This window comes from Limulus polyphemus, unplaced genomic scaffold (assembly GCF_000517525.1).
Source record: "Limulus polyphemus unplaced genomic scaffold, Limulus_polyphemus-2.1.2 Scaffold725, whole genome shotgun sequence".
NCBI classification, from domain to species: Eukaryota; Metazoa; Arthropoda; class Merostomata; order Xiphosura; family Limulidae; genus Limulus; species Limulus polyphemus.
In genome coordinates this window covers 19,221-39,362 of record NW_013666335.1, presented here as the reverse complement: position 1 = coordinate 39,362, position 20,142 = coordinate 19,221, and the positions used below count along the sequence as shown (strand labels likewise).

General features: G+C 32.1%; 1 protein-coding gene across 6 annotated transcripts in view; it reads left to right on the top strand.

Moving 5' to 3' along the window:
- The window catches only part of LOC106460185 (ras association domain-containing protein 1-like), a 45,008-nt gene extending 25,852 nt beyond the window's left edge, over nucleotides 1-19,156 (top strand). For 4 of the 6 annotated variants that reach the window (XM_022386845.1, XM_022386844.1, XM_022386843.1 and 1 more), the window contains exons 4-9: nucleotides 5,272-5,491; nucleotides 6,843-6,970; nucleotides 9,784-9,974; nucleotides 16,081-16,193; nucleotides 16,938-17,047; nucleotides 17,820-19,156. In XM_022386845.1, coding sequence (XP_022242553.1) covers nucleotides 5,272-5,491; nucleotides 6,843-6,970; nucleotides 9,784-9,974; nucleotides 16,081-16,193; nucleotides 16,938-17,047; nucleotides 17,820-17,987 — 930 coding nt within the window. In that variant the 3' untranslated portion in view covers nucleotides 17,988-19,156. The remainder of the gene's footprint in view (nucleotides 1-5,271; nucleotides 5,492-6,842; nucleotides 6,971-9,783; nucleotides 9,975-16,080; nucleotides 16,194-16,937; nucleotides 17,048-17,819) is intronic. The other 2 variants (XM_022386848.1, XM_022386847.1) reach the window with 2 other exon arrangements.
- Nucleotides 19,157-20,142: the final 986 nt, after the last annotated feature.

The following is a 20,142-nucleotide window of genomic DNA, read 5'->3' as shown; positions in this document are numbered from 1 at the left end:
TGAATAACCAATTGAAAGCTCAGAATATCCCCCTAGTGGTTTTCTCAGCCATTCTGACACGTTATTATGCTAATTTCTTTATTTTCACACACTATTTCAAAAGATGAGATGGGTCTTTATTGAGATCGAAATTTCATATTTTTTTAGACCCAAATACAGCTTAGTTACTGCACTTGATAGATTACAGTGGAATTCTGTAGTATTGATATAGTAATTTATTATTTAAAATGTATATATATAAAACCTAAAAAATTTTCTTTATACATCCTCCACATGGAAAATTTCATAAGGCTTAGTAACTTACGACAAATGGCAAACGAGTATGAATGTTTTAATTAGAAGAAATAATTGTTTGCTTTACTTCTTTATTTACTGTTCTATGTTTTAAGAAAAATAAGTTTAAGAGTTTATTTGTAAATAGAAATAATGTTTATACTTGTATATAATAGTTGAAATATGACTGTATTTTACAAAATACTAGTCCACTAAAACACAGCCAAGACAGGCCACTAAAGGTCAGTTATATATTATTGGATATGCTAACACGAGTGCATGTGCACCGCATTATTGTAACCTGTGTTGTTAGCCAGAAATGGCTGGAAGGTCAATATAATAAAAATAATAGATATATATATATAAATGTATAATGTTGTGAGATTTATGCCAAATATTTTTGTTTTTGTGTTATAATTTGTAGGCATAATTTATATATTTTCTAATTCTTTATTGAGGTTAGGAAGTTGGTTAAACCAACTCGTAAAAAATACACTAGTAAAAATAACAAATAAAATAATAGTTTTTTCTTCAAAAAAATTTGATAATTATCTGGAGAGTATAAAGATATCACTTGTGAAACTTGAAAATGTTTTAATGCATTAAAGTATTTTTAATTGTAAAATCAAAATTACTTTGCATGTTGGATAATCAACATTCTGAAAGAAAAAGGTTTACGAGAAAATCTTTAATTAAAAAATCGTAATACTTAATTTAAAAAACCTGATATTTTGTATATGAAAAGCTTGTAATGTTTACCAGTAACCTGCAAAATTTTGTAACGATGTGCATACATTATCAAAAATCGTACTATAATTGCTCTCATGGATACTTTCGTGGTTATGAGCTGGGTGAATTCCACCCAACCCGTAATGAAAGAGGTTCAATATTCAAGTATTATTCAGATCAAAAATAACAATACTTATTTTCTAAATATAACTTCCATGTTTTACACACATACACACACCACTATCCCAAACTGGTCAGGTTGGTCTTTGTACATGTATAATGAAACATGTTGAAAAATTCTTTTTCTGTATGTTAAAATTCTCTAAGCACTTGCTCAACAATTGCTAAATGCAGTTTTATTCTCAGATCTTGTTACATGTCACAGTCCTTCATGTATGCATTCCACTATTCTTCGTTTTGTAGCACTTTTCAAATTTTTCCTTGCCACATGCCACAATTTACATTTGGCAGTAATTTTCATAGAAGTATGTTTGCCACAGTTCTTCATTACTTTATATAGTTAGTTGTTAACTATTAAACAGATGCTACCTAGTTCAGATAGCTAGAATTTATTTCTCAAAAAGATGTATATATAACATACCATAAATTAGGCTTACAGCTAAGAAATTATCAACAATCAGTACACTGTTGTGTGAACACTTATCAGCTCCTACCATCAAGTATTTTTGTGCATGGTACCCGGTGTCTAATAAGGAAAAACTTGAACTACTTTTTTATACTTCCATTACATGTAATCAATTCTGAACAGCTGTGAACATTTAAATAATTTCTGTGACCAAATTTGGACCTTCAAGAATGATTTGGCAGCTTCCAGAACATATTTGTGCAGTAGTGCTTTCAAATGTGGAAGATGTCTAGTTGGTGCTGAAGTTTGTGTTTAAATGATTATGAAGCATAGTAGAAAACGTGTAGTAAAAACAGGTAAGAATAAATGTTGCATTGGTAAGTATTTTCTACCAATTGGGAAACCAGGACAAACATTGGAGACTTTCAGTTGTAGGTATTGGAAGAAATGTATGTCCTCAATGATAGGAAAAAAGTAACCACATAAACAATTACAAGAAATTCTGGACTGGTCATGGCTATTAATAAGCCTATGAACCTGAAGTTTTATGGTTTGCATCCCACTGCCTGAAAAGTATGTTTCATACTTTGGAGCCATGGGTGTGCTATAAAAGAGATGGTCAAATTTTACTATTTGGTCACACAAAAGAAGCCTAAGAGTTGCAGTAGGTTTTGTTGATAGCTATCTTTCCTTTAGTCTTTCAGTTAAAAATTAGGTATGACTGCATTCTTATAACTCTTGTGTAGCTTTCATTAAAATTCTTAAACAAGCAAGAAATATTTTAACGAGGGTGAGACATTTTTGTCCTGAAAACAAGCAAAAACTCCAGTGTTATTACGCCATAAATTAGTAGTAGGCCTACTTATGTATCTGAACCAGATAGTGTACTGTGAAAATGAAGATGAAATTACCAGTTTGAGTGTGTCCTGTGTCTCTTATACTGAGCATTTTGCACATGCTGACTAAGGACCACACACTGCCTCACCATTGCCAAGTAACCCCTAACTTGTTAACTCCACATCACTCAAGCTCCAACATGGAAAGGCTTGTTGAGTTTATGACAGCAAAGTAACACAATTGTGCTTTTGTTGTTGTATTTTTTTCAAGTAAAATAACATGATTGTTCTGTAGTATTATATGGTAGAATATCTCCATTTCTGAATCCTTCTGACAGGCAACATCATGAAACTAGTCAAATTACTCCACAGTTGAGTCTCAGGGTAAAGGTGACGTAAACCATCCCCAGAGCTCTGATCTTTTGAATGTGCTGTTTACTGAAATCCAGAAGAACAATGGGTCACTTATTTCTTTAAAACTGTCAGTGGAAACATTGGGCCTTCATATGGCTACTAACATTTTGGATCATGATGACATGGAAGAAGGCTACTTCCAGGAAGAGAATACCGACGAAGCATTCCAGTTATGGAAGGTTGTTTAAACTACATCTCATATTGATGAGAGAGAGGCATTGTCTTGCTTGGCTTGGAGCAGAAGCAAGAAAACCTTGTGGGCCAAACCAATTTGGGCTGGAAGGAAGTGGCGGTGACTCAGAATCAAGGAGATTGTTCACTCAGATATGGGGAATATATATTTTAGATTTTATCTTTTGAGAAAGGTAGCTTCATGTATATTGCTGTTCTTAGCCTCTCTTCATCTACTGTAGTGACTAAGTAATCCTTTAGTAAAAATGGTTTGTTCACTCTTAAGATGCACAACAGACTTACTTTAAAAATGACCAACCACTCTAAAGAGAAACCTTTAACCGGAGACTTGCGAGTAGGAACAGGCATGTAAAAATGTACCACTTCAACTGATCAATTTTAAAAAGAGTGAATTTTTTGAATAGTCAGTGTTGTAATTGCCATAATAATGGTAGAAGAAGATGAGAAGGAGCCTGAAAAGATTGAAAATTGTTGAACATGGAACCAGTGTTGAGAACTAGAGGGACAAGAACCAGACATTGAACCAAGAATAATTAAAGCTTTATTTGTGTAACAAAAGTCAGTATGTTTATTATTGTTTAAAAATTAATGCTGATTGTGAGCATAGTCAGTTTAAAAAAACGAAAATTATTGGACAATATTCAATACCAGCAAACCCATGGGCTTATGGCCCACATTTACAGGGTCACTATAATGCAAATTTAATACTTGAACCACTATTTTGCACTTTTTAATTTTAATGATCTTTGCCACTATAATGCAAGTTTCATTTCTTTAACCAAGTTACGAACAGTAATTAGTATGCTTACTTATTTACATCTTCAAATGTAAATCAATGCCAAATTTGGGGCCAGCTTTCAGGGAATCCCATAAAAGTGTTTTTGAGAAATACCCAGGTTCCCTAATGTGTTTGGATGAAAAGTTTTACCTTTGTGCAAAACTTGGGCTGAGACAAGTAATTTGGCAGCACTTAAAAGTTGAGTCCAGCAGTTTAGGAGAAGGGTTTTTGGACAATTGTTGGTTTCCCGAAGGGGTGAGGTGCAAAATTTTATCGTTTTTTTTTTTTTTTTTTGTCAGGCCTTGGGACCAAGACAATTCATTTGGTACCAATTAGAAGTCAGTGTGATCCAAGGTTTAGGAGGTGTTACGTGATATGCACAGACACACACACAAAAAAAATCATATTATAAAAAAGTTTTTATTCAATGCATGTTTAGTATAAAAATAGAAAAATGTTTATGTTAAAATGATGAAGTGAAAAAATGTATTTATTATTTTATAAGATTACTCAATTATTACTGTATTTAGATTAGTAAAGATTGATGGCAAATGGTTCATTACTTTAAGTTTTAAGTATTTTGTCAGTATTCAAATTAATTATATTAACATATTTATAATAACACACTAATGATTTTGAATAAGTATTTGACTCTCAATAATTAATAATTATTTTTGTGTGAAATACAGTTTAAAACATGTACAATAATACAGTATTTTTACAGTCACAGGAATGCTAGAAATTATAATTTACCACTATGGATAAAGTGGCTGATAATATTAATATTTTAAACTACCGGTTTTGGATAAAAGAATTATCACAAAGGATCACATATAAAGAGTAATAGACTTAAAATAAGACCCAAAACTCGAGAGCTTTCGAATAGTTGAATATTTGACCCTTTGTTTTCCTGAAGAAGAATAGTCAACTATTCGAAAGCACTCGAGTTTTGGGTCTTATTTTAAGTCTATTAAACTACAGGTAATTTTACATCACTAACCATGTATTTGCTTTATATGCCAAGTAACTACTTCAATTAATTATATATTGTACATGTAATTGTATATAATGTTAATGTATTATGTTCTTATTTTATTTTTAAAAAATTTTAATTTTGGTATTTTATATCAAACTGCCTTAGATAGAAATAAAATTAAGTCTTAAGTTATTTTTTGTGCTTCTATACCTTTTGGCATTATTTTAAATTTTGATTATCTTTTGAGGGAAAATTACCATTACAAGGATATTGTGAATACATGCCCTTTTCCTTATTTTATATGCGAGTCTTCATTGTATGTTAATACATACATATAGGTCAACCCCATTTTTCTCTTTAAACTTTTTAACAATTTCTATATTGTAGTAAGTTATATTCATGTGGACATTTGTTTCATATATCCATTGTCAGTATTTTTAGTTTTGTAACATGTTGTAGATATTATACTAACTATTTTTGTGTGCAGCATGACTTGCAACAAAGTCATCCTGTTATCACTCAAACCATGAAAAAACGGGAATTTATAGAACTGGCTAGTTTTGGTGTGATCAGGGAGTATGACCCCTCAAAGAAGGGCATAGGACACAACTTTCAATCAGTACAGTTGAAGAGCCCAACCTGGTGTGACTTGTGTGGAGAATTTATATGGGGTGTATATAAATCTAACCATTGCTTGCAGTGTAGGTGTAAGTGACTTCTTTTAAGTACAAAATATTAATATTAATTTTTTTTTTAACTTGTTATGGACTGTGATTGCCATGGTTCTTGTGTTAAACCATTTTAAATACCAGTCCACAAGAAATTTCAGCCCTATAATTTTAACTCTGCCTTGAAATCCAAGAAATGGGAACATTTGAACTGCATGTTGATGTTGGATTTGATAATAAAATAAATTTGGCTTTGCAAATTTTAAAAAGAAATCACCAGATATAAATTATTTTACTTTTTTTTTCTGAATCTGTTGTAAAAAACTTGTAACCAGTTATTGTTAAGTTTCAGTTTTTTGTTTAGTGCATCAAAATTAAATTGTTTCATAATTTATGATTTTTTTTTTTCACAAATATATGTACTGGAATATTTATCAGTGCATCCTTTTATTAAATGTTAAATGACTTGTAGTGAAAATAGTGTAGATATTGTAACATAAAAATAATAACTTACTCTGAGAAATCTTTGAATCCTATAGTTTATTTAGAGCACCTTTAAGAAATTTTTGTTGTTGGGCTGTCATTTAATAGGTCTTAGTTGGAAAGACTATTGGGCTACTTACTTGTTTGATTTAACAAAGACCCCACAACAATGTACTTTCATAATTGTTTAAGCTGAAAGATTATTTTACATTTTATTTCAAAAACAGTATTATTCAGATATTAATTTCAGTACCCGCTTGTTTTTTAAAAAACAATTCTTTCGTAATTTTAATTACATCATAGTTTTCAGCAATACAGATTTGAGTACAAGGGGCCAAATTTTGCTCTTATGATTCTGTTATTAAATTTGCAATTTTTAAACAAAATCCTTTATATTTAATTTTTTCCATAACTGGCTACAAAATGTTTTGAGCAAATGGAATCTCATTACGTAGTATATAAGATTTTTAATACACAAATTATTTTATTACCAGATTTTAAAATTTATCACATTATTAAAATTAGCAATTTCCAATAAAGCCAAGGTGTTTCCTGAGTAATGATATTTATGTTAATGTATAAATTTATGTGAATTTTCAATGTTGTAATGTTGAAAATGATTATCAATTAATAAACACTCCACCATGTAATTATTAACAAGTTTCTATTGATTTTAGATATTTCTAATTTTTTAAAACAAGAAATTATTTCAAATTTGTGTATTAATAATGAACAGCTTATCAAAATTTTTGTGTAGCTCTGATGTTCAGCAATATAAATTTCATATATTGACATAATGTACCTTTCTAAAGAATAGTACATTAGGTACTGCTTGTAAGATTACACATGTATCTTTAACTTTTGTTCAAATGTTTTCACCAAAAGAATCTGACTTTTGTTTTAACAGATTGCCACTATACATGTCATACAGTTTGCCAAGATCTGGTCACATTGGATTGTAAGACAGACAAAGACACAACTAAATTAACACAAGTTATTACAAAAAAGAAACCTTCTTCACCAAATAGAGTTGAGGTAAAAAAATTTAAATTTATTACAACAGATGTTCTGTTTCATAATGGTATCAGTCAATTAGTTTCTAGTACTGTTTTGAGTGTGTGCCTGTAAAACTCTTTGAACTGAAAACAAACCATTGTCTGCTCCACTACCCTATAGATTTATGTGTGTTTAAAAGAAAAAATTTAAAAAAAAGGTCATTCATTGAGAATATAATTATCCATGTCTTGTTTTTCATGAGATTTTTATTATCTTGTAATGGTTTTATTACAACCCTTCATTGCCACATTTTATGACATTACAGTTTGTGGTCTAAACAATTATTAATGAAGCATAGTTCTGAAAAATAGCTGTAGGCAACATTTTAATATGGTTATATAGAACAAATTGTAAATTATTTATGTTGTGTGTGCTCTTACTGTGTGAGTGTGTGTATTGAATTCACACTTACTGAGCATTTACGTTCTTAGTTCACACTAGATAATTGAGTATATACATTGACTTCTTATTGTTACTAATGTTTTTAGAGTTCTCACTGTTTCTACCTGTTAGTATGTGTGTGCTGACTTCACTCTTTTTAGTAGTGAGTGTTTGAATTCATAATGTTATTGTAATTAATGCTTTTTTGAGTTCATGTTTTCAGTGTGTGTATACCAGTTCAGTTCATACTAGTGCTAAATTCATTGAGTTCACACTGTTATTTAGTATTCATTGGTTTCTCTGTGTTACTGAGCATGTGTTTAGTTTTACTTTTAGAATGTGTATTTGTTCAGTTTATACTGTTAGTGAGCATATGTGGACAGTTAAAAATGTGTTCTGCTTTAACGTTTTGATTGTGCTAACATATAACCCATTTAATCAGCTCTACTGGTGTTTGATTGGATTTTTCATTTTGTGCTATCTAATCAAGATTGTAAAATATAAAGTTATTTATATATGAATTGTTTGAAAGAATTATAGTATTGACCTAAATTCAGCAAATTCCACTATGTGTAAAACCTATAAAGTTGTTATTTTTGGTTTATTTTCAATAAAATTTAGCTTAGCCTGGGAAAATATAGGACATATTTTTTCTTCACCTTATGCTATAGTTGAAACTTTGCTGCAATTGAGTATTAAGTGCTTTTCTACAAAAATGTCCAAACATCTGTTCATTCAGTAAAATTTCTAACTTTTGTTCTGTAATGGGCAGTGCCCTCAGGGCTAGTCATTGGAGCTTTGATTGTACTGCTGATTACACCAAATTTATTCAGTTGAGAATTTCAGTGGGGTGTGGAGCTCACAAGTCGCTAACTTGAGGAGATTTATGGTTAGTCTAAAGAAACTGATCATGAGATTGATATTTAACACAATACATCAAGTTTATTTAAGTTTCTTAACATAAAATACACTTCTTTGATCATTTATTAACTCTTCATAAAAGAACACATTTGGGTTAAAAACACTAATACTTAAAACTTGTACATAACATCAAGTTTCTTGGCTTTTATATGCATCTCTAGAATTTATCCAAATTCATATTATTTGATTAAGAGAAAAATAGTTTTATTCCTTAAACACAGTTGATCCGGTAAACTTTTATAGCTTCTGGATTATCAGCAACTCTGGGGAGAACACTGATTTTTAGCTCCAGAGATGAGATTTTAAATCATATTTTCTTTGTATTCTTTCGACTTTCCAAATAGTATTCTTAACTACCTGCAAGTAGTTCTAACATTTTATTGGTCAATCTGTGCAACTCCTCGAGCTAATCCAAAACAAGAACCAAAACTCTTGAGTAATTGGTTACTGTACTGGTGAGTTCTCTGATTGCATTTTTACTTGTGCTATTACACTGGTGTGGAGTAACAGATCTCTCATCAAAGTGCCGATTTGAGATGTTATAAACTTTTTAGTAGCCTTTACTGTACTACTAACTCGACATCAATAATTTATCACTGTCAAACTTATGGCTAGCATTTTTCTCAACATCTCGGTTGTAGCTTAATTTTTTATAACTCGTAATACAGACGTCATTTACTTGCGCCATTTATTCATGTATATGTTCACTTAAAAACTCAGAAAATCGTTATAACTTCTTTCTTAAACTCTTTTAAAATGCTGAAGCAGTTGTAAAATTTCCTCAAAAATATCCAATAGAACCCAAAAGAACCCAAATCATCCATTGCAATATTGTTAAACATACACAAAAAAGAAAGTGTTTTTAAGCATTTTTTGTCTGTCCAATAAACTTCTACTAATATGATGTTTCTGGTTTGTTTTTTGTTTTTTTTGTACTTTAAAATTGTAGTTTTATTGCATATTAACAATTGTTTAATTCTTTATTTGTAATATTAAAATTTGTCTTAAAATAATAAATAGCTGGCTGATATATGAATTAGTAAGGTGGTTGTAATTAAGGCTATTTTAAAGACCCGTCAAAGTTTAAGTGTTTTTTTGTTATATTTTAGATGACCAATAATTGTGTTGTTCTCAATACCTTAATATTACTACATTAATATTTACAAACCTCTAGGTATTGAACAATTCTCGGCTAAAAAATTGAATGTATCTGTTCTAAGTCTTCACCAATAATCTGACGTGATATCTTGAAGTTACAGAACTAAAAAAAAAAGCCAAGTGCTATCTTTTATTGTAAGGAACTTTTGTTAAGATTCCATGTGGATTTTATAGAATGATAATATGTCCAAAGTAAAATGATTTGTTAAATAGCTATTCAGTCTTCAAGATTTGTTGGTGATAAAAACTTAAAAAAAGAATGTATTATTTTAGGGCTAAAAATGTTTATTTCATCTAGGCTATATATTTCACTGTGAATTTATCATTCGCAGCAGGAAGCTGAAATATTTGATGGTTACATTCGAGTACATCTAAACCTAACTCGACCAATCAATGTAGTTTCTGGCACAAGACCTCCATCCATTTATGATATTCTCAAGGAGGAAGAGGAGGAGAGTAGAAGTAAAACATTAACATCTTTTTATTTGCCAAGGGACACTATAAAAGCCCTCCATGTTACCAGGTGCTTCTTTCATATAGTTGTATTAGTTCTTTATACTCATGCAGAGGCAGTTAGGCTTTTTGTCTGGGACAGGTTATATTGATCTGTGAAACTTTCTAGTGAGGTGTAGAATGATTATGTTTAAAGGTATGGGCTATTGAGTAATTTTAACAATAACTTGATTGTACGTGTAACAGTACTGATTTAGGAAGCTCTTTCCAAATATCTTAAGTATCTTAGTTTGTATATACCACCAATTTCCCATTAAATAAGATGGCTACTGTGACAGACCTTTATTCAATTTTTTTTTAATTTGTTTAACTTTTTTAATTCACTTGTTTCAGTAACATTATTAATTAAGCAAACATAAGTTAGCAATTAATATGATAAACTGTTAGTGTCTCATTACTAGTATTAAGTATTAATGTATGGATTGATTACTGATAGTTCAGAAATGTGCGTGTATATGATATAGTATATCACCTAACATCACAACTATGTTAATGTAGTTTTCCATAAGTCATTACTTTAACATTTATGATATTTTATAATACCTCTTCTCACACGTATAGATATTCTCATTCAGTAGTGCCCTCTATATGCAAAATTTTGTTTTTCCATGCCACAAGCCTTGAACTCCCACATACCCCCTGATCAATGTAGTTCAACTCTGTCTCGCATGTAAATTATTATGCAACAACCCTCCACCAATAGGAGTGAGACACCCTCCTCATGCATGTAACTCCTTCTATTTAATTCTACTGAACTATCACTTCTCTTCAGGCAGCGTTCAAGTGCATATGTTTTTCAATTGTGCTCTTTTTTATATATTCCGTTCTTTTTTTTTTTTGCAAAGTAGTGATTTACTTGATTTATCCATTTGCTACGGTTAGTTTTTCTGTAGTAGTTTGCTGCAATAACTTACCTTTTTTACTTTTTTTTCATTTTTAATGCTTTAAGATGAATTAAGAAGTTTGTGTTTTACAACTTCTGATATTATTAGTGCTACTTCATGTGCCATTACTAGCTTCAGGTCTGGGTGTCTCGAATTAGGATTTTTTGGCTGTCATTTGTTGGAAGATTGTTTGTTATACGAGGTGTCCTTTTTCTCCTGCATTGTCCGAACCTGTTCTTGACAAGCAGGAGTTTGATAGTTTTTTATTTTCCTCCTCTTAACTATGCCATGCCTTCCCATGCATCTCCTATGAGATCTACTTGGCCTAACTCTGCCTTTTTCGATAAGCTTTCTCAGATGTGTTGTTTTTTCGTTTTCACTGTTTTTTATGATACTGTTCCTTCTTTTTTCTATGTGACACCTATCAGTAGGGTCCCTTGTTTCCCTCCTTCCCCTGACATCTTGATTCATGCTGAGAATTTTGTTTATCAGCTGAGGACTGGTTTTAGCATGCTTTTTCCTCTATGGACTTCTGATCTTTATGCTTTGGCTTATCAGCAACCTGATTGACCCTTTCTCCACATCCAGGTGTTGGAGTCAATTTTGCCAATGTGCAGACTGTCCCTGATAATCCTGTACATTTTCCCATTTTCAATTACCTTGTAGCTCTTCTGCAATACTTGTCCAATATGCACCACCTTTCTGAGGCACTCCACCAATCCCCTCAGGGTTTTTCAGGGGATACTCTTTCCCTTCTTTTTCCTCCTTGGTGCTTTTGCCCTTTTTTGGCCCTATCCCTTCGCATGTTGTTTTGTTGCTGTTGGGATCATATTAAGAAGGTTGCTGTCTTTTGACAGGTTTATCTACCTTCCCCTTTTTATCTAGATGGCTCCTTTTATACATCTGTTTGTTTTTGAGTTCTGGGTGCTTTTCACCTTGTGGCAGATCATTTTTCAAGTCCCAACCAGGTTTATCTCACGGAGTGGTTTCTCGACCCTTTAGGTTTTCAGGTGGTTATGCAATATGTGAGGTACTCCTCATCTGGATGGTTTTGCCACTTTACTCCACCACCAATTTAGCTCTTTATTGGTCTCTGGTTGACCATTCTCAGACCCTGGCAGTGGATTTTCTCAGTCAGAACTGGACCAACTGGTTCCATTTACATTCCTTCCAGATACATTGACCTTCTCATCATATGGTTATTCCAGATCAGTTTTCATACATAAAACTTTAGCAGCTCATGAGCATCATTCTTTCTTTTTGCCATTTTCTGTTTTTGTGACCACCAGTTGTACTGTCTCCAGAGTTGATGTTCCTCTGTACTCCCCACCATGTTTTATTCCCCTTGTTCTTCTATTGGGGTATGGAATTCCTTGGCACTTTCCAGTTCCAAGCCACTGGAGTGGTGGATCTTGTAGGAGTTCTCCTGAATGTGTTCGCTTCCATTCAGTAGAGAGTAGGGCAGCAGTGTTCTGCTGGTGTAGATGGCATGTGATCCTCCAATCATGCACTCCATGTGGTGGGTCCCGGAGGTTGAAGTTTCACTCAGCTTCTGTATGATTCTATCCTGATGATGAGGTTGCTTATATTTTCTAGATATGATCCACTTCTGTGCAGTGAGACCTGGAGGGTGAAGTTGAGCTCCAACTTCTGTACAGTCCTATCCAGGGGATGATGTTGCACACGTCTAGAAGTAAATATGCTTCACCTCCGTGCAGTGGATCCCAGAGGTTGATGTTGCATGCAGCTTCTGTGTGGTTCTATCCGGAGGGTAAGGTTGATTATATTGTATGGATGCATTCCATTTATGTGTGGTGTTATCTGGAAGTTGCTATTGCACTCCAACCTTTGTGTGGTCGTATTCGGAGGATGATGTTGCCTTGTAATAGATCCATCACACTGCAGTTCACCCTTTTGATTGTGATCCCTCATCCTACCGTCACCTAGATGCTAATTCCCAGCGAGTGGTTTGGATTAGAGCTTGACAAATCAACATAAATCCTCACTCATGTGTTAGTTGTGTTACCTCTTCCTCACTCAGTTTGCCTCAGAATCTATACCTCCATGTAGTGGGTCCCAAAGGTTGATGTTGCACCCAGCTTCTGTGAAGTTCTATCTGGATCATGAGGTTTCTATATATTTCTACAGGAGATCCACTTTCTGTGCAGTCCTATCCAGAGGATGATGTCAATTGAGATGATGGTTCTTCATCTCGTGCTCCACCTTGGGGTGTTTTCACTGCCTGAGGCTGATGTTGCACAGTGAGTTGCCAGTCTGATTGAGTTTTATGTGACCTGCCGCATAGGCACATTTCTTCCTACCATCATTCAGATGTCGGGTTCCCAGATGTGTGGTTGTTTGTGGATTTGTGCACGTGCTCATTTCATAGATTAGTTTGTACAGTATATTTTTCTATTCTAATTAACTTGAAGCGAAGACAGTGTGTACCCTCTTCCTACTATGAGCTGGAAGTTCTATTCCCAGTACTGCTTTGTTTTAGACTGGAGTTTACCAGTTGCATATGGTCTGTTGCACCCTAGCCACTTTACACCTTGAAGCACTTTCATTTTTGCTTTCCCCACATTCCTGTCTGTAGATGGTTCTTCTACAGTTTGTTCTATGGGACTGAGCTTCCGATATACTGTGATTCCGATGTTGACCCAACCAGTTGTCTCTTCCATTTTGGTTGTGCATCTTCCACTTTCTGCCCATGTATATGACACCTATTTCCACACTTGGCACAAAGTATAACTGGTACAGAAGTGGCACAGTCTTCTATGTGTGTTCCTCTCCCAATGGAGATCACAATTCATGGGTGTTCTTTGGATGCTTTTGACCAATGCTTATTTTCTATACCTCGCACTGGTCTTTCCACCTGTTCAGTCTGGGATTCTAGCTATACGTGTGAGAAGAGGTAACGTACCGTATTAGAAGTTATTATTTTCCTTTGCTTTTCTGCCTAATCTTGAAGTGATAGTTCAGTAAAATCAAATAAGAGGGAGTCACATGCATCAGGATGGTGTGTGGAGGTAAGTACCTATCAGAAATATCAGTATAGGAAAATAATAACGTTTGTTTTATGTCTACTGAATATTTGCAAATAAACTTTGAACTCTCATTCTCTTTAATTTTACTATAGCTTTTAAGATTGAACAGGTTAATGACTGAGCATGTGTGAATTGTAGTGAATTTTCTTAGTTACTTGTTGTGACCTTTGCTAAGGTACATTCTTTCATTTTATTTTACCATTTCTTTTTAATGTTATTGTTTAGTGACAGTACCATTCTTTCTTTAAGACTATAATTTAATCTCTCAAAACTTTCATATGTATTCCACCCTTTTTTTCTTTTAATCTGTACCCAACACTTTTATATATACATATGATTTGAGGACAAAAAAAGGACCTGTTAATCCATGTAGGCTGTCCCATTCACTAAATGAAACTTTAAAATGAAAATAAAGCATTAAATGCCAGCCATTATCATTCATATATTCATCAAGCCTTTAATTAAACTCCCTTAAATTTACTTCATCTACCACACCTGAAGGCAACCCATTCCAAAGGCCAAACAGTATTAAAAAAAATAAAGCTTTCTTACCTGAAGATGACTCCTACCCTTCCAAAATTTATACTTGTGTCCTTTAGTCCTACTATTCTCACTATTTAGTACAAAAAGGTTATGAATTAACACTATCAGTTCCCTTAACAAATTTAAACACCTTAATCAGATCCCCCTATAACTTCTCTTTTTTCAAGAGAAAAGAAGTTCAGAGATTTTACCTATTCTCATATTATAACCTTTCCATCCCAGATATCATCCTAGTAGCTTGCCTCTGAACCTTTTCCAACAATTCAATGTCCTTTCAGAAGTAAGGAGCCTAAGACTAAACATATTACTTCACATTTAGCCCCAACCAGTGTCCTATACAATGAAATTATAACCTCTTTAGACTTGTATTCAATATTTCTGTTGATACAACCTAAAAATCTTCTTTACCTTCCCACTAGTAACAGCACAAAGCTTGGATGTTTTAAGAGACTGATCAACCAGTCCACCAATATCTTTTCTTCCATAACCCTGTTAAGGTTATTTCCATAAAACTTGTACTCATAAATTCAAATTGTGATATCCCACATGCATTATAGTTAAAAGCCATCTGCCATTTATTTGCCCAAGTCACCAAACAATCCAAATCCCTTTGTAAGGCAGTAAAATCCTTCTCACAGCCAGCAACAACCTAAACTTTAATGTCATCAGCAAATTTAAATAATCTATTGACCATTCCTTTATCTATGTCATTCATATAAATCAAAAAGAGCAAAGGTCCTAACACTGAGCCCTAAGGTACCCCACTCATAACATTAATCCCCAGATTGGCTGAACTCCATTTATAACAACACTCTCCTTTCTTCCATCCATCCAGTTTCATATCCAATGAGCCAGCCTTCTCACACCTTCAGAGAATTTTTTTAATAAGCTTTTAATGTTGTACCTTGTCAAATGCTTCCTGAAAATCCAGATACACAAAATACATTTGTACCCTCATACATATGGAGTAACCTCTTCAAAGAATGTCAAAAGATCAGTAAAACAAAAGTTTCTCCAAGTGAAACCATGTTGATTATCTAGCAAAATTTTAAGCTTTGTTAAATGACTTTGGAAAGCTTTATAATGTTTTGATGGTTTATTCCACCTTTATATCTTCCTTTGGAATTTAAATGTACCTTTGAAAAACATTTGTTGTTGTAGTTTATTTTTGTTTTTATGTATTTTTGTGTTTTTGATATGATTGATTTCATTAAATAAATAAACTGTAATGGGCATAATGCTTAGTTATTCAATAAAAATGTGATTACAATTAAAACATTTTTTAATCATTACAATATTTGTAAGTCGGGTGCTGTTAAAAACTTGTGTAATCTCCTTTCAGAACTGTGAAAGCAGAAAGAGAAAGTCTAAGAACTACATGTATTGTAGATTGCAGTTTGTCAATAACTGACTTTAAATAGTTCATAACAAACAATGAACTGTTACTACATTTATCAGGAATATAGTTCATGTCCATTTTCCTTGAGAACAGCTTTAAAGTTAAAAATCAGAGTTACAGGTCCCATTTCTCTTCCATTTCTTAAAGTACAAGGGACCACTTTTAAGTCATTCTTGTTCTAAGAATCATTGTTTCTGTCTATAATGTTAAACACTAAGCTAAACCAGGACATTTGTTTTCCAGTGAATTTACAGCTAGAGAAGTAATCAGCAGTTTGTTGAAGAAATTTAAAGTTGCAGACAATCCTCACAAATATGCCCTCTATGAGAGATATTTTGATAGGGAAAGTCACTGTGGTAGGTATACTGTTATTAAGTACATTCTAATGAATTTATAACAAAAATTGCAATACTATAAAATTCTTAGACCAGCCAGTTTTTATGTTCATTTGCAAATGTTTCTGAAATACTACTATACCATGAAGTAAAATAATCAGAATCACTGTTCATATCATTCTGTCAATTTGACATATTAAATGCTTATTGTACTAACTTAACAAAGGTCTTCTAGCATTATCTAGAAGATAACACTTGTAAAACAAATGTTGGTGCCACAGTAGTGCTATTAAATCATTTTTGGTATAAACTCTATTATTCATAGTACCTTTTTTTTCATGTAAATAAACAAATAGATATCTCCTTTGAATACGTGGCTATAGTTTGTTAATCATAGTATCTCTTTTTTTTTAAGTAAATAAACAAATAAATATGTCATTTCAATATATGATTATATGTCTAAAGGTTTTTTAAAAGACAAATTTTGAAATAAAATTTGTACCTAAAGACCATATGCCAAAGCAGTTACATTTATATCCAGTTATAAATTTTTTTTCTATTCATAAATTCCAGTATTTAAGAAAATTCCCATGCAAGACATAGACACAATTTTTCATATTTAAAAGTTTCAGAATGTAAAAAGAATAATACAGTACTCAAAAATTAACATATAATGCACAAATTCAATTTTGTTAAACTTTTCAATAATATATAGTCTTGTAATTACTAAGTTTGTACAGTTGTAATTATACACAAACCATCTAGTACGACTTCGACGAATCCAGGATTGGGAAAGACCTTTAGATCTCTCACTGCAGTGGTCACCAGATGATCAACAACTTGTTCTCCAAGAGAATGAAACAGGAGATATTAAGGTGTGTAGCTTTTCATATCATGAATGCATATAGGATAATAATAATACAGGAAATATTGGTGTGTAGCTTTTCATATCATGAATGCATATAGGATAATAATAATACAGGAGATATTGGTGTGTAGCTTTTCATATCATAATGCATATAGGGTAATAATACAGGAGATATTGGTGTGTAGCTTTTCATATCATGAATGCATATAGGATAATAATAATACAGGAGATATTGGTGTGTAGCTTTTCATATCATGAATGCATATAGGATAATAATAATACAGGAGATATTGGTGTGCACGTTTTCATATCATGAATGTGTATAGGAGAATGAGATGGGAGATATTGAAGTGTGTAGCTATTCATATCCTGAATGTGTGAAGAAGAATGAAATGGGAGACATAACAATTTGTACTTTTTTTTAGGTGAACTTAGATACTGTGTTGTTGTTTCTAGGCATAGTAGACGTGATATATAAATTCTTTTTATATAAGCATTTTATAGAATGAGATAGCAGAAACTTTTCATTGGAATAGTTTTATGTATACCATATCCAAAATATTAATTACATAATAAATTTAGTGTTTTTATACTGTTTGTGAATGCACAAATTACCATTAAACTAGATTTATTCGACATACCTCATGCTTTTCAATATAACAAATCAAGTTTTGTATGCAAAATTTATACAAGCATGACTTTACAGAAATTATCTTGGTGAAAAAAAAATTTCTCTCTCTCTCTTTGCTAATTTTGTTTCATGAAGCTTTTTCTTTCAGTGGGAAGATTTTACTCTTCCTGAATTGAAGAACTTCCTGAAGATACTAGACAGGGAAGAGAATGAGCACATAAAACAAGTTCGTAATAAGTATAGAGTTCATCACCAAAAGATCAAAGAAGCCATACAGCATCAACTAATTGAAAAAAACTTTATTGTAATGTCTTGATCTCAGTCTACTTCTTTATGTGTTAACTTGGAAGCTAATCCCCCTCCCCATTTATGGTATTTCATCATCACTTTGCATATTTGCTTGGAATCTTTAAATCTCTTATCCCTCATTTAAAAGAAAACAAGCAATGAGTATTTGTTCTTGAGACATTAGCTGGTCTATGATAATGTGAATGGTGATATATTGGATCAGAGATACTACCCTAAGGAAATTTTGGCCTGTTGGTGTATACTATTCTATCTTAAAAACAGTTGACCAGGTTTTTAAAAAAAATCTTTAATGTTTAGCTTGAAAAATACATCCTAAATTTTGAATTTGTGTCTAATTTCTAACCTTCAAGACTTTATTACAAAATTTCACAGTTTTTATTCATTTTAAAAAGCTCATTTGTAAACCTACATGCCAGACTTGAATGTTAGTATTCAACGTATGTCATACGGTCATAAATAGAAAGGAATGTGCCTAAGTACTGCATGTTTCTTTTCTTGGCGTTATGAATACTTTGATGTTTTTATGTTAAAGGTGTCTTGAATGTTTTCTGTTATTGTGAAATTGTCTTTAGTTCTAAATATTCAGTGACCACAGAGCTACTAAAGCAAGCTACTAACATCAGTTTCTGTATGTGTTTACTGACATTTGATGATGGGTTGACTTACTGTTTATGAACATTCATTCTAAAATTAAGAGGAAATGACTTGTGCAATTTAAACTATTTTCCTTTATGTACATTTGATGGTTTGTTTGTGACCTTTTAAAGAATATTTGGAGATTTTGCTGACATTTGTGAGCAATTGTGACCATTTTATTTAATGAAAGTATTATTAAAGTTCTGGGTTTTTTTTATGTTGTTTATAAACATATAAATTATATATACATGTTCACTTGCTACTTTTACTGTTCAGTAGCATTGTTAATCAAGGAAGAACAGAATAGTGTTCTTTAAGCATTGGTTGTGATTTGATGATTGTTTATGTTGGAATCATCGCTAAATAATGCAGCTAGTACTATACTAAGGTAATCACTTAGGTGAAAAGAATCACTGACTTGTATATCGTGATAAGGGTTGCACAAATTTTTAAGTGATAGCTTAGCAGCTATGTTTTCGAAGTATATGTATCTAAAAATATATCTTTCTAGATATGTATATATGTAGGTTATGAAAAGTGTATATGTATATTTTAAGTAATTTGATTTTCTTATGATTTTATAGAGAATCAAATATAACTAAAAGTATGATTACACTGCTTTTGTGATGTAACATTCATTGTGATGAAAATTTTAATATAGTTTGGTTAAAACTATATTATTAATTATGGAATCAAATTCTATAAGCACAAAAAGTCCTATTTTCCATCTGTTATCATTACCATTGCTTGATTGTCAGAAAAGTGTGGTGTGAATGCTTTAATACTGTTTACCTAAACAGTTGGCCAGTGTTAATTTCAGTTGGACAATTAAATTTGAGGAAAGAGTGTCAAAATAGAAGATATAACAGGACTGTTTTTCATCAAGTATTATTCTAATAGATAGATCTTGGGGTCTTTCTAGTCAGGGACCAGTATGAGATTTCCTTAAATCTACAAGTGCAAACCTATTGAAGTGTTCAAACCAGTAAATTTCTTAGTTCCACCATTCTCCAGCATTCAACGCTTGCCTATATTATACTCAGTGCCTAGAAGGAAATTAATGGAGATGTAAGAACCATCTTTAAACATTTTCTTTAATGCTTCAAATGAACAATATCTTTCTCAGCCTTACACCTATCACTTTAAGTGAAGTATTTTGTTACTTTGAAGTGCCTACTGTCACATGTTTGTCAAGTCTTTAGATTGTGACATATGATAACCAAACTATTTAGTGATTGAAAACTAATATATGCTTAACCTTGTTCTCTTAATGAAATTAATGTGTCTTGTTACTGCAAGTTAATGGGATGTTGTTAGGTCTGAAACTGAAAACAGAATAGATACAAGTTTGTGAATCTATCTACTGTCAGGTGTTAAAACCCACATCACTTTGCAGTATTAAGTATATGATATTAGTTAATATAGAATTTTGAAAATTTTCAACACAAATTGTATTGTGGTTTTCACAGTATCTACAATCTTTGAATTTATCTAATGATAAGGATTAAATTGTACATAGAACATTT